Below are 13978 nucleotides of genomic sequence, written 5' to 3'. Positions count from 1 at the left end.
GTATTCTGTATTCTGAATTCTCCTATATTCTGTTTCTTTCACAGCTTCACATAGCAGGAGAAAGTAATAATAATAATAAAGACCTTTTGTCTGGGACTCTGAATCACTCACACATTGGTTATATTCTATATTGACATCAGATACGTGTATTGTTTTGCCAGCACATTATATCTTGCTTAAAATGGTAGGAAAAAATCCCCAATAGGCCTTTTTATCTATATGTAGGTGTTGGGATTCCTAGGTGATCCTGAACAAAAGGGTGAATACATTTAATAGCTTTGCTAAAATCTATGCTTGTTTTTAACTCAAGACCTCGGTTCAGACCTCAGCAACTTGAATTTTTTTTCTTTTTCTTTCTTTCTTTTTTTTTTAACTGTAGCTTTCAGTCTGTAAAATTGGTTTCAGCTCTATGCCCTGCCCGCCCCATAGGGTGGCTGTGGGGATCAAATGTGATCATTTATGAGAAATTGTAAACTATAAAAGTACTAAGCCTAAGCCTTTGAGAGCTGGGCTTAGCAGGCCCTGCATTTTAAGCTAGATGGCTACTGTCCATCTACCTAGAGTGTAGTAGAAACTCACTCTCTACCTTGAGATCTTGTGCATACAGACAAGCCTGAACTTTTAACCTTGAACCAGACATGACTGGCTGACCTGTTGAGTTGTGAGTTACTCGTCTAGATTCTACCAGCCCCTAATACCCTTCCCTGTTTGGGGAAGGTGAGGGGCAAAAATTGTTTGCTTTGGTGATAGCCCCAAACTATGACCCTTGCAGGTGATTTCGCTTTGTGGGGTGGTTAGAGGGCTGCAGAAAGTAGGTAGCCGGGCGCCTGGGTGGCTCAGTCATTAGGCGTCTGCCTTTGGCTCAAATCATGATCCCAGGGGTTCCCTACTCTGCAATAAGTGTACTTCTCCCTCCCCCACTCCCTCAGCTTGTGTTCCCTCTCCCACTGTGTCTGTGTCAAATAAATAAATAAAACATTTTTTTAAAAAAGTAGGTAGCCTGCAGAGTCAGTACTGTTTGTATCCAAAACTTTTAAAATTTTCTTTTATCCTCCCATTTATTAAGTGCAGAGAATATAAAAATTCTTATAGGCCATAAAAAGGTCTGCATGAAAGAATGAGCAATCATTTTTTAATAATTGGTAAGATAATAGACGAATAATACAGGGATTGAAACACAGCCTTGTCATTACCTCCCAACATAGAGTCTGTGTTACTAGAGAGGGATTCACTTATTATTTTAACATCCCACCCCCAAGTGTGATCGTAAGTTTGGCCCTTGGTGGGTGTTGACTTGAGCAAGGTGGATCAGATGTGTTTTCCCAGGGCTGTTTCGTGCATTATTCCATCAGGCACCTTCCAGGATAGACCAGATGTTGTATCAACTGGATGACGATTGTCAGAAATGCAATAAGAAATTGACCACACTTCTCAAGATCTGGAGACACTACATGAATTATGTTAATTTTTAGTCCGTGTTCTCATGATACTGAGCAAGTTTTGAAGATCACATTGTATAAAAATACAGTCTGGGAAGCAGATGGGAGTGACCCAGGTTACAAAAACGTTAAAATCTATTAAGCTAAGGTGTTCACCAGAAAACTGTGAGCTTCAAATTATAGGAATGGAGGTCGTACAGGTTGCTAATCCCTTTTTCAAAATGGGATATGTTGGGGCACCTGGGTGGCTCAGTGGGTTAAGCCTCTGCCTTCAGCTCAGGTCATGATCTCAGGGTCCTGGGATCGAGCCCCGCATCGGGCTGTCTGCTCAGCAGGAGTCTGCTCCCCCCCCCACCCCCACCCCCGCCTGTCTCTCTGCCTACTTGTGATCTTTGTCTGCCAAATAAATAAATAAAATCTAAAAAAAAGAGGGGGGGATCTGTCTTAGGATTCAGAATCCTGGTGCCCCTAATAAAAACACACTGCCAGTGAGGTCTTGCACAGAACCCAATAATCAGATGCATTAAATAATATATCTGCATCAGAACTAATGAACATGCACATTAAGTGGTTTAATAAAGGCTAGAAGTACACATCAATTGGAGTTAGGATTTATAGCCTAATAAATTCAGATCATGTCCTATTTTGGTAGCAAATGTCTTAGGTGAAATTTGGATTTTTAGAGCCTTTTGAATTTTGGAGAGAAAAGTAAGGGACAGTTGATCTTCATTATGTTTGGGTATTAGCTCCTAACAAAAGTGGTTTTTTTTGTGTGTTGTTGTTTTGTTCTTATTTTTTAATTTTTATTTTTTTCATTTTTTTTCTTAGATTTTATTTATTTGACAGAAACACAGTGAGAGAGGGAACACAAGCAGAGGGAGTGGCAGAGAGAGAAGCAGGCTTCCCGCTAAGCAGGGAGCCCAATGTGGGGCTTGATCCCAGGACCCCAGGATCATGACCTGAGGTGAAGGCAGAGGCTTAGCAACTGAGCCACCCAGGTGCCCTGTTGTTTCGTTTTTAAATATGTGTCAGGCAGCTGTGTGGCAAATTCTCATGAGACAATAGAGTTAGGAGCACTGGGTCTGGAGTGGGTAGGTTCCAATCCTCTCGAAGTGATGCTGGGTAAGATCCTTAACTTCCCAGGGTAGTAGTTTTTCATCTTTGGAGCTGCAGTGATTTCCATATAAAGATGGACTAGGACATGTGCACAAAGGTACAGTATGTGCATGGCGTTGGCCACTCAACAAATCTGCTTGTTTTCACTGCTGTGTGGTGGAGATGATAGTGCCTGTCACAAGGGTGTTTTAGGAGACATTTAAAAGAAAAACAAAACACGCTGAGAATAATGTCCGCCCATAGTAAGCATTCATTACACAGCAGCCAGTATCCTTGGCCTTAGCACTATTACTGGAAATATGGACTTTTCCTGTCAGAGTCATTTTTTTTTTTAAAGATTTATTTGAGCGGTGAGGGGCAAAAGGAGAGGGATAAAGAACCTTAAGCAGGCTCTGCTCTGAGTACACAGTCCAGCCAGAAGCAAGACTTGAGATCACGACCTGAGCTGAGTGGAAACCGAGAGTCAGCCCATTAACTGACTACGCCACCCGGGCGCCCTTCAGCAGAGTCCTTTTTAGGAAGGAAAGGGAAAATTAGCATCTGTTGGATGAATGAGTGGTGTCTTGTAAAATTATGATAATTCATAATTAGAATTTTCCAGACTGTAATTCTATCCCATTCTGTCACAGTCCTTCCCCTCCTTCCCCCACCCTCTTCCCTAGCATCTTATCTTTCCCCTTTTGCCCAGCACTTGGTAAACTTGGCGCTTGCCTTCCTCACCACAACCATGCAGGTGTGCTAGGCTATCCTGGAAGCTGTCCCAGATGCTGACAAGCCCTTGGCAGTGGGATACAAAGGGAAAAGGGAAGTTTTGGCTGACATCTCCAGGTCTGACTCCTTACTCATCTGGAGAGTTCCAGTGGTATCTTTCAAGTTTTAGGGTAAATGAGGGAGCCGCTGCTCTTTTTTTGTGTCTCTAACAGATACGTATCTTGGATCCTAATTTCTTTAGTATGTTATATATTAATCTCTTGTGACTGCTCAGGAATGGGTAGGGTTTGGTAAAGTCATAAGTCTGCAGGGATGTTTTAAATGCAGGCAATGTATGGAGGGGGTAGTTACCAGCTAGGCGGAGAGCAATGGAAGAATGTGTGTGCTTGTGTGTCATAGTTTGGACGAATGTCTTGGCACGGCTGTCCCATTTCCTGACATGTAAGAACTGGATCTTAAGGCTGCACATATTTGGCAAGCCCTATTATGTTACCCTCCCAAGGGAGTGCTTGGGTAATGAAGGTGATAGATAATATTGGGTAGGTACTGGTGGGACCAGGGACATGAGAGAATAAGGAAAGAATCCCTTTTAAAGACCTTTATTGCATTAGATTTTAGTGTCTGTAAACAATTACAGCATTCAGGGAGTGCAGGATTTAAATGAGAAACACAACTTTGTCAGATTATACCACTTGGATAAAATGGCATGGGCTCCGGAAATCTATAATTAAATGTATTTTTGAAAATGAAAAATATAGTGGAACATCTGGTTTATTTCACTGCAGAAGTGCCTGGTATTTGCTTATATAAGTGTGATTGACTTTGGCTGATATGTGGATTTCTCGGTGTAAAATAACAGTATTTTAATAAAATTTTTTTCTGATTGATTCTGTTTGTGTTGTAAACAAATTATTCACACACACAATCTTCATTGGAAAATGGCTGTCTTGAGAAAATCTAATGTTTGTTCATTTTCTTTTTGTTCCAGCGGATATTCAACTCCTTTGTTTACACGGAGAAGATCTCAAATGGAGAAAGTGAAGTACAGCAGGTAAGAGGTTACTTAGTACTTGACCTTCTCTTTGTCCTGCTTTTGGATACAGCTGCACTATCCTTCCCAGGCCATCTCTACGTGAGGTTTCCCTTTGTTCTGTGTAGGGTTTCATCTGTGTCGTAGGCACAATGGTGACAACCTCAGACTTGAAGTTCTTGTAGGCCGTTGAAATAATGGTTCTGTGGATATTTTTTGTTATTTGTGTTACACTTTGGAAGTATGATTTAATTCCTTTTCGTTGTTTTGAAAATTCCTGAACTGACCCCAGTTTTAAAATATTAGAAATTATTTCATCTGATACTGGGAAGACGTGCCCAGGCTTTGGAATCAAACCAACCCAGGTCAGATTCTTGGTTTTTTTTTTCACTTTTTCCATGACCCCCAGTAAGCAAGTCAGCCTTTTGAATCTGTCGTTTCAGGGCCTTAAGTAAGGTGAATACAGTGTGTCCTTTATGAGATAGAGTTAAATGAAGTAATGTCAAGATGGTCGAGAACAAATGACATCCTTTGTGTGGAAGATTCTGGCATAGAAGCAGCTCAGTGGATATTGGTTTCTTTTGTTCTTTAATTTTTCTTTTCTCCTGGATTCTTCATTTGCTTCTTGGTCCTTCTATCTCCTTTTAGTACTGTGTGGGGTCAAAAAGTTCTGAGGCCAGATTCTATTTATTTATAGCTGCCTTCAAATGGACTGCTTCCTAAATTAAAACATAGTGTTGGTGAACTTGGTCATAAATAATTGATCTGTGCTTAAAAAGAAGGGTGGTAAAGAGGATTCTGGGTTTTAATTTCAACTAATCCACCAACTTCATTACACTGTGTGACCGTCAACTGGTAACTTGAAGCAAGGTTGGAAACTTAAGTAAAAAACAGAACCAAGCTAAAAACCAGAGTGTAGCGGAGTGCTTCCACAGAATAAAAAGATAATAGTGGTAAAACACGCAATAACTCCAATTCCCTGAGGTGCTGCCTTTACTTTATTCCTGGAAAACAGCTTGACTTGATCTGAACTTCAGAAGTGCTACACAAGAGGGAAAAGCTTTCCAAGTGTCATTAGAGTGAAGTTATTGATGGGATAGTTATTTATTTATAATAAATTACTGTGGTTTAATTTTGAAGTTCAGCATTTCCTGTGTGTAGACCTTAAAATGTTTTATTGGTTTCTGGAGGTTAAATTTAAAGGATGTAAGCACTTACGTGTGTACTCTTTTTCTTAGCTTCAGATATTTTTTAAAAAACTAATGACTTCACATCACAGTGAATATGATGCAGTTTGCTGTATCAAGTCTTTATCTTAATAATTCCTGTCTTATGTTGATTCCAGCAAACTGAGAAGTGCTTTTAAGGTCATGAAATTTAAAAGGGTTTTTATGGGAGGGAAGATTTCTACACAAAGTGTGTTGGAGGAAACTTTTTGGGAGACCAAAGGCCATTTGATAACATTTTAAAGAAACTGACCCAGGGAGATCAGCTTTGTTGCTCTCCTTGAAGTAACAGATACAAGTTCTTCAGCTGTCTTCAGATGTGAAACTTGTTTTGTTTTCTCAGACTGATATCATTGCTTTATTTATCAAGATGTGCACAAGTTTGGAAGCCTTTAATAATTTGTTAAAATTATAGTGACTGATTGCGGACATATGGAACATTGGTGCTTATCACATTGATTTTTTTTTTCCTTGAAATAACCTTGAAGGAAAAATATCCTTATTACAGATAAGCAAACTGAAGCTCCAAGAGATAAAATAAGTTACCTGTAGTCTCATGACTGTTACGTTAGCTACTTTTCAAAAGAAGTTGGACACCAAGTTTATATGTGTATATGTATGTATGTATGTGTGTGTGTGTGTGTATGTTTTTAAGAGTTCATTTTTAAAATTTGTATATTCAGTTCAAAACAGCCTCTGCTAAGCTTTTTTTTTTTATTTGGTATCATTCAAATGAATTCTCACCCAGTTCTGTGTCCCCCCACCCCCGATCTGATGGTCAAAAAATTCCTTACATTGACCCAGAATGTACTTTGAACCTTCCTTCAATCTCTCCAGTCTGCCCTTTGGAAGAACCCTGAACAAATTGATCTTACGCCTCTTTTACATCCAGTATGTGGAGATAATTATCATGTCATCATTATTATAAGAACCCTCGTAACTGCTTATAAGATTCATTTGATAAGCTAGGCTTATCAAATAGGCTAGTTATTGAAGGTGGATTATTGACCCCTATACTCCATTTTAGCTCAGTCTTTAGTGGACCACTTTATGTTTTGGTATATTTTGTAGGATCTGCAATCCTGATTTGATTTTTCTATCCATCATTCCTCCATTGGGGTAATGAGAACTAGAACCTTGTGGATTTTTACCCTTCCACCTTACTAATCAAATCTTATTGAGAGTTGGATCTGACTTGTGCATACTGTGTAAGTTGGCAGTAAATCTAGTGCATTGTTAATATCTTCTGCTTAGGGGAGCAAAGTAATTAAAACTAATAAACATTTTGTGATTCTTGACTCTTACTACAAAACTCTCTATGGTATAGACTTTGCTTTGCTTTTTCTAATTATTTCTTTTAAATTAACCTTCTGAGTGTGGCTCTAAATGCCTAACAATGTGTTTTAAATCTTTAATTAGTTCAGTATCTGTAGTTTTGCTGCCAAAAATCTGGGGCAACAGCCTCAGGAAATAAAATCTCATGCACACATTCTTACGCGGGGTATTTCCCATAGACTCTGTTTTTTAAAACTTTGAGAAATGAAGTTGTATGAGCACATAAAGCCATTATATGAAATTGAACCAGAATCCAGAAAAATGAATTTTTGATCCAGTGCCCCAGAGAGAGCCAAACATTGTCCATAAAACACAAAGCAATGAAGAAGAAACAAAAGGAGAAAGAGCCTCTTGGAGCACTTAATTGAATCACTAAAGAAACCAGAGGCACCTTGGACATGTGTCAAGAGTTTGGTCTAACTTTTTCACAAATGCTCTAGTAATTATTTAGGTTAATCATTTATTTAATGAGATAGCAAATCTATTTTCATCATGCACTATTTCATAAATTATTGATGGCAGTGGCTGATTTTAGAAGACTTCAGAATTCTTTTGGAATAGGCCGTTAGGGTAAGAGCAACACCTACGTGTGCAGTGTACCTGACCTTGGGCCAATATACCTGACCTTGGGCCGAGTACTCCTTCTTTCTTAATCCTTTTTTTTTCTCTTCAGGATCCTATCCTTCAGCACCTAAAACGTGCTGTTCTTCTGTCTTAAGCATAAACAAACCCTTGACGCTGCTTCCCTCTCCCATGTACTGCCCCATTTTTTTCTTTCCCTTTGAAGCACAAACCGTCACAAGGTATCCATACTCATTTGGTCCAGTTCTTGCATTCTCTCCAAAACTTTCTTCAGCCCTACAAGTCCTACAAAACTGCTCTCTCCAAGGTCACCAGTGATGCCCACGTTGCTGAATCCAGGGTCCTCATTGTATCTGATTAACATCAGTATGAAGAAGTTTGATCCTTTCTGTTGTGTTGTGTTGATATACTTACCTGGCTTGGGCCTGCAGGACCCCACACTTGAGTCCTAGCTGTTTCTTGGCATATTCATGCATTTTAGGGCCTTGCACTGGTGCTGTTGAGACGTTCGTCCCCAAGGACCTTCACCTGCTCCAAGGCTTTCCTCAGAAGTCACTTGCTGAAAGAGGTGACCAATGTATTTTAAAATGCAGCCCACCCTGCCTGCCAAAGGCCTGATTTTCCTTTACTTTGTTCTACTTCCTCCATCCCCCTCCCCCTTATTACTTATCACTTTGTGATTCTAGGGTATTTGCTTTATAAAGCTAGTTTGGAAACATTTCCTTGTCCTTGACTTTAGAAAAGAGTATATAGCATTGGTGATATCCTTCCACTGATGTTTGGTTGAATATACCCAGAATGCCGTCTGGACTTGGAGCGCGCTTTGTGGGCAGGTTTTTGATCCTCAGTTTCATTAATAGCTATAGGTCTTTGGGTTTTGTGGGTGGGGTTGAGGGGGAGGTACAGTTTTTTTTCCTTAGATTTTCTGTCTTGTATCCATTTTAGTAAGAGGATTTTTTTCAAGAGATTTGTCCTTTTCATCTAAGGTGTCAAATTTATTGGCATAGAAGTGTTTATAATATTTTGTTATCCTTTTAATAACTGTAGGCTAAAAGAACATAAAGAAAAATCAGTAAAACAAAATATTGGTTCTTTGGGGGGAAAAATACCTTGAAGGGATAAATTAGACTGACAGAGAATGAGAGAGAACAAATCGCAAAGTAAATTGGTGGTGATGACCAAGCTTTTATAACTTGGCCTCATTAATTTTCTCCACTTTCTGTTTCACAGATTTAAGCTCTTTTTTATTTCTTTCCTTGTGTTGTAGGTTAGGTTTGGTCTTCTGCTTCTTAAATTGGAATTTTAGGTCATTGATTTTTTTTTTTTAACACCTTTCTGTTTTTCAAATAGAGTCATTTAACACTATAAACTGTCCTCTACACACTGCTTTTATCATCCCACAAAGTTTGAGATCATGGTTTTCTTATAATTCAATTCTTGAAATATTTTCTAATTTCTTTTTTGACCCAAGGATTACTTTATAGTGTGTATAGTCCGATTTCCAAAACATTTGGGGTTTTCTTAGCTATTGTTACTAACTTCTAATTTCATTTCACTGTGGTCAGGGAACATATTGTATGATTTCAGTCTTTTTTAATTTGTTGAAACTTGGGTTTTATGGCCCTGCATATGATTTACTTTGGTGAATATACCATGTAAACTTGAATGTGTATTCTGTAGTTGCTGACTGTTAGGTTCTTCATATACCCATTAGATTAAGCAAGTTGATAATTCAGATTATTTGTTTGGGGGCTGATTTTTATTTTGTCTAATTCTGTCATTGCTAAGAGGATTGTTAATATCTGTATTGTTGGAGTTGTGCATTTTTTCCTTTAATTCTGCTCATTTTTGCCTCCTATAGTTTGAGATTTCATTATTGGGCTGGTATGCGTTTAAAATTGATTGGTCTTTCTGAGGAGTTGTTTTCGAGATTATATAATGTTCTTTATGTCTGGTTACAGTGGTCTTTTCTTGAAGTTTAAGCTGATACTAATATTGCCACTCCAGCCTTTCTATGCTTACTGTTTGCACTAGGTCTTTTTATAAGCATTTACTTTCTGTGTCTCCCTTGGTAACAGTGTATCTTTTCTAGACCAAATAGAGTTGAGGCTTTTTTAACTGACAATTTTGGTCTTTTAATTAAGGGAGTATTTACTTTGATTGTTGGATTTGGGTCAACTATTTTCATTTTCCCCTCTTTTAGTTCCTCCCCCACCAGCTCCTTTTGAATTTTTGTTTGTGTGGTTTTTTTTTTTTTTTTGAATTTCATATTAATCTGTCTTAGCTTTTTAAACCTGTATTTCTCTGCTTATTTTTAGGTTTGTGCTCTACACACGCTCTACAGTATACACCCTTAGCTTATTACAGTCTATTTGGAGCTTAATATTCTATCACTTCACAGAAAATCTAGAACCCTCATAACCTTGTAGGTCCATTTCCCACTACTGTCCTTCATGCTAGAGTTCTACCTATTATAAACTGCACAAGAGAATATTAAACTTTCCTTTAAATTGTCCTATGAATTCAGTAAATTAATTAAAAGAAAAATGAATGTTGGATACTTACCATTCCCAATAAGCTTCATTTTTTCCCTGAAGATAATCAACTGATAGTTTAAAAACCTCTTTAAAGATTTTTTGGTGACAGAGTCTCTTTCTCATCATTCTTGTGCTCAGAAAATATCTCTATTTGCCTTTACTCTTAAGATATTTTTGCTTGAGACTGAATTCTAGACTGATTTTTTTTTTTAATCTTTAAAGCATAAATGATGTTCCACTGTGTAGTGGAGTTCACTTCTGATGAGAAAGCCATAAAAGTTGTCATTGTCTATAATATCATTGCCCACCCAACCCCCTGGATTCTGTCAAAGTTTTTCCCTTTATCTTTGGTTTTCAGCAATTTGACTATAATTGTCTAGACATATCAGTCTTTATATTTATCCTCCCTGGTGTGTGTTGAGCTTTCTGAATCTATAAATATTTGGTCTTCATCATATTTGGGGGCTTTTTTATCATTACTTGCTCAGATATTTTTTTGCCTTGTTCTCTTTTCTCCTGCTGGGACTTTGATTCCATATATGCTACATCTTTTGATATTTTATAAGTTCCTGAGATAATGCCACCGCCTCCTTTTAAAAATTATTTTCCCCTCTGACCTCCCGATTAGATCATTTTTGTTGATCTGTCTTTAAGTTTACTCCTAATATCTCAACCTGCTGTAGAACTCCACAGATAGACATTTTAAAACTTCAGTATCCTGTTTTTAAACTCCAGGATTTCCATTTCTTTCTTTCTCTAGAGGATTTTTCTAAGATTTTCTTTTCAGTTATTGCAAGCATGTTTTCATTTGTATCCTTGAGCATAGTTACGATAGCAGCTTTAGAATCCTGTGTGTGGGTTCTGTCATCTGCATATATTTGAACTTGATTTTTGTTGATTCTTTACTCTCAAAAATGGGTCACACTTTGGCTTTTATTCTTCTGTCAAAAAATAGGGATTGTACTTTGGAGACTGAAAAGCTTTGGGTTCTATTATATTCCTGTGAGGAGAGTTGATTGTTGTAGCAGGCATTTAGGCTGATAGGATGCAAACTGCTAGTTTGCTTCCCCTTCCTTTCTTCCTTCCTTCCTTCCTTCCTTCCTTCCTTCCTTAGATTTATTTATTTAGTTAGAGAGAGAGACATACAGTGAGAGAGGGAACACAAGCAGGGGGAGTGGGAGAGGGAGAAGCAGGCTTCCTGCTGAGCAGGGAGCCTGATGTGGGGCTCAATCCCAGAACCCTGGAATCATGACCTGAGCTGAAGGCAAATGTTTAATGACTGAGCCACCCAGGTGCGCCTGCTAGTCTGTTTCTTGTGTTTCAAAACACTCTAGCATTTAAAATTCATTCTGGTAGAAGTCTGTAGTTTTTCCTCAATTATTTTTGTGAATTATTACTTGATACTGATGCTTCTTCCTGCAAGATTTAAAATTTGATGTTTTATTTCACCAATACCATTCATTGGAGTATAGTAAAGGAGAAGCATATTGGTTTTATATGAACCTAATGCTTGCTAATACTCCAAATTATTCCTGTATCTATATAAATTCAAGTCCTCAGTCACGAGGAATTTGGACCAGGTCAAAGCAGTGGATTAGAATCCATCTAAAAAGAAGTATCTAGATCATGCATGAAATTCCATCCCTTTAATCGTAGAAAAAAAACACTTCGTAACAGAACAAACACAAAATAGTTATTTCTTCAAAGATATTATGAATACAGGTAGTCAGTCTTAAAGAGATGATACTTTCTATGCTAAAATGTAAGTAATCTGTTCTATGTTGTGTGGTGTTTCAGAATTTTAGAGTTGGGACCTCTGAGACCATGGGTATAAGGCCAGAAAGGTTAGGAAACTACTCCTTGGGACAGGGGTTGCTCGTGATGGAGAACTAAAGAGCCTCTTTTGATATAGAAAACTTGAGTTCCAAGCAGTTTCTATCATTTACATCTATTTGATTTTTGGCATGATACTTAACCTTCCAGTGTCTGCATCCATTTTATTTTTATAAAATGGGTGTGACGGTCTGTGTTGCAAGATTGGCTCCAGAAGTTACATGGCAGGCACAGACTAGACATTTTTGTATTTTGTGTTCTGCTTTCAGAATACAATAGAGTGGTAGAGAATGCATGTAAGAGTAGAGGAATGAGAAGATTGCCATTCTTAGTGTGTTATTTAATCCTCGTAGGTAAGGCCTATAAGAAGAGAGCTGTAGATTTTAGAGAATTTCCAGGAGAGAACAATCACAGAAGGACCCTGGAAGGGACTAGTGGGAGCTTTAAGTAGAAGGTATGCTAGTTGAGAAATGAAAGACTAGACATGGGATTTGTGTCAGCTTTGCATGTGTATTACTTCTGTATTTGCACTACCAGAAACTCTTCACTGTAGGAAAACCTGGTTCTGTTGTTGAGCTGTGCACTGCAGCACAGGGAGAAAGGGACAGTGGTAGACAAGAGGAGGCGTGGAAGCGCTGAGCACTTGGGAATCATGTCTTTTAATCCTGGCTCCCTGTGCCTAGTACTGGGTAGGCATTTAGTGACTATTTGTTGAAAAAAGTATCTAGAGATACTCTGCACCTCAATACTCATATTTCCAGAATCTGGATTTATTTTGGGTTGCCCTGCCAAGCATAACCTAGTGTGGTAGTAGCCTGAAGGCTCTCATTTTGTTTATAATTACCTAGTTAAGTATGTTCAAGGCTCAGACTTGTCCAGAGTAGAGGAATCCTGGAGGTGGTGTAGATGGATTCCATTCTTTGCCTCTAACTTTTCCTCCACCTGTCCCCAGGGGATTTATTTAAGCTGAGCCCTGGTTTAGTTCACCTACTTACCGAAATCTACACGTGGCTCTGTGTTTATTGTAAGTGTTCATGAAATTTTTGTTGAATGAGTGAACAAAAGACACTGAATTTGTAGGAAGGTAAAAGAAATGTTGAAAGCTAGTAAAGCCACCCAGATGGAGAATTTGTAATGAATCAGCCAAAGCTCAGAGCAAACAGATGATTGTTCCCTCAAATCAGAGTCCTGGCAAATTGAGCTCATTGTTTAGGTTTCCTTGATTGGAAATGAATCTAAGTCTGTTTCAGGTCTTACTGTTCTTGGTCTGACTTTCCAAAAGAGAAATTCATTTTTATCTTAGAAACCCTTTTCCTGGCCTACTTATGCCTTGTTCTATAAGATGGGATGCTGGTCTCTCATTTTGGAAAAATAGTATAAAAGAGAATGTGATAGTTGTAATATTTATGTGGCTCTTTATTTTTTAGTGTATCCATGTATATTTTCTCATTTTATCCTCTTAATGACATCATAAAAAGTACAGGTGTCCTTATCCCATTTTCCATATGAGAAAACTGTGTCAGAGTGATCATTATAAATGGTAAAGTGGCAAAGACAGAACTTCCCTCGTTTTGTGTTTTCTTCATTGTATTGGTTGTGATAATGATTGGCATTATTTATTGACTATATATGATTAAGTACTGTCATTTAATCTTATATGGCCTGTCATTAAATCTTACATGATTCCACCCCCCCCCCCTTTACATCCTTCAGACTTGCCTCAGTGTCCCTTCTCAGTAAGGCCCTCCTGGGCCACTCATATATAAAAAATCTTAGTAATTGCTCCCCTCTTTACTCCTTACCCCGATACCTGTTTTATTTATCTCCTTATAATTTATCACCACGGGTGTATATATGCATTTATTTTTGTTTGTTTAATATATTTCCTTTGGGTGGTTGTTGAATATCTTTCCTAGTAGAATCTGAGCTCTATGAGGGTAGAACTAATTCATTCCTTGATGTGCCCTCAGTATCATGAAGAAGTCTCTACATGTAGTATATGGTAGGTACTCAGTAAATATTTGCATGAATTCATAATCCCCAGAACCGGCTCTATAAGGTTTACTGACAAAGGAAAATTATGCACAGGGAAATAAGTATCTTGTCTAGGCTCACCGAAAAGGTCCGAGAACTGGGTCGAGTTCAGGTGAGTTTAGACGCAGTGCCTCC

General features: G+C 38.2%; 1 protein-coding gene across 1 annotated transcript in view; it reads left to right on the top strand.

The window, feature by feature from the left end:
• CACHD1 (cache domain containing 1) overlaps window positions 1-13978 on the top strand; it is a 207939-nt gene that overhangs the window by 80282 nt on the left and 113679 nt on the right. The window contains exon 2 of the mRNA XM_047727145.1: window positions 4255-4317. Coding sequence (XP_047583101.1) covers window positions 4255-4317 — 63 coding nt within the window. The remainder of the gene's footprint in view (window positions 1-4254; window positions 4318-13978) is intronic.

This window comes from Lutra lutra, chromosome 4 (genome assembly GCF_902655055.1).
Source record: "Lutra lutra chromosome 4, mLutLut1.2, whole genome shotgun sequence".
Lineage (NCBI taxonomy): Eukaryota > Metazoa > Chordata > Mammalia > Carnivora > Mustelidae > Lutra > Lutra lutra.
This window is presented reverse-complemented; position numbering and strand designations above follow the sequence as displayed.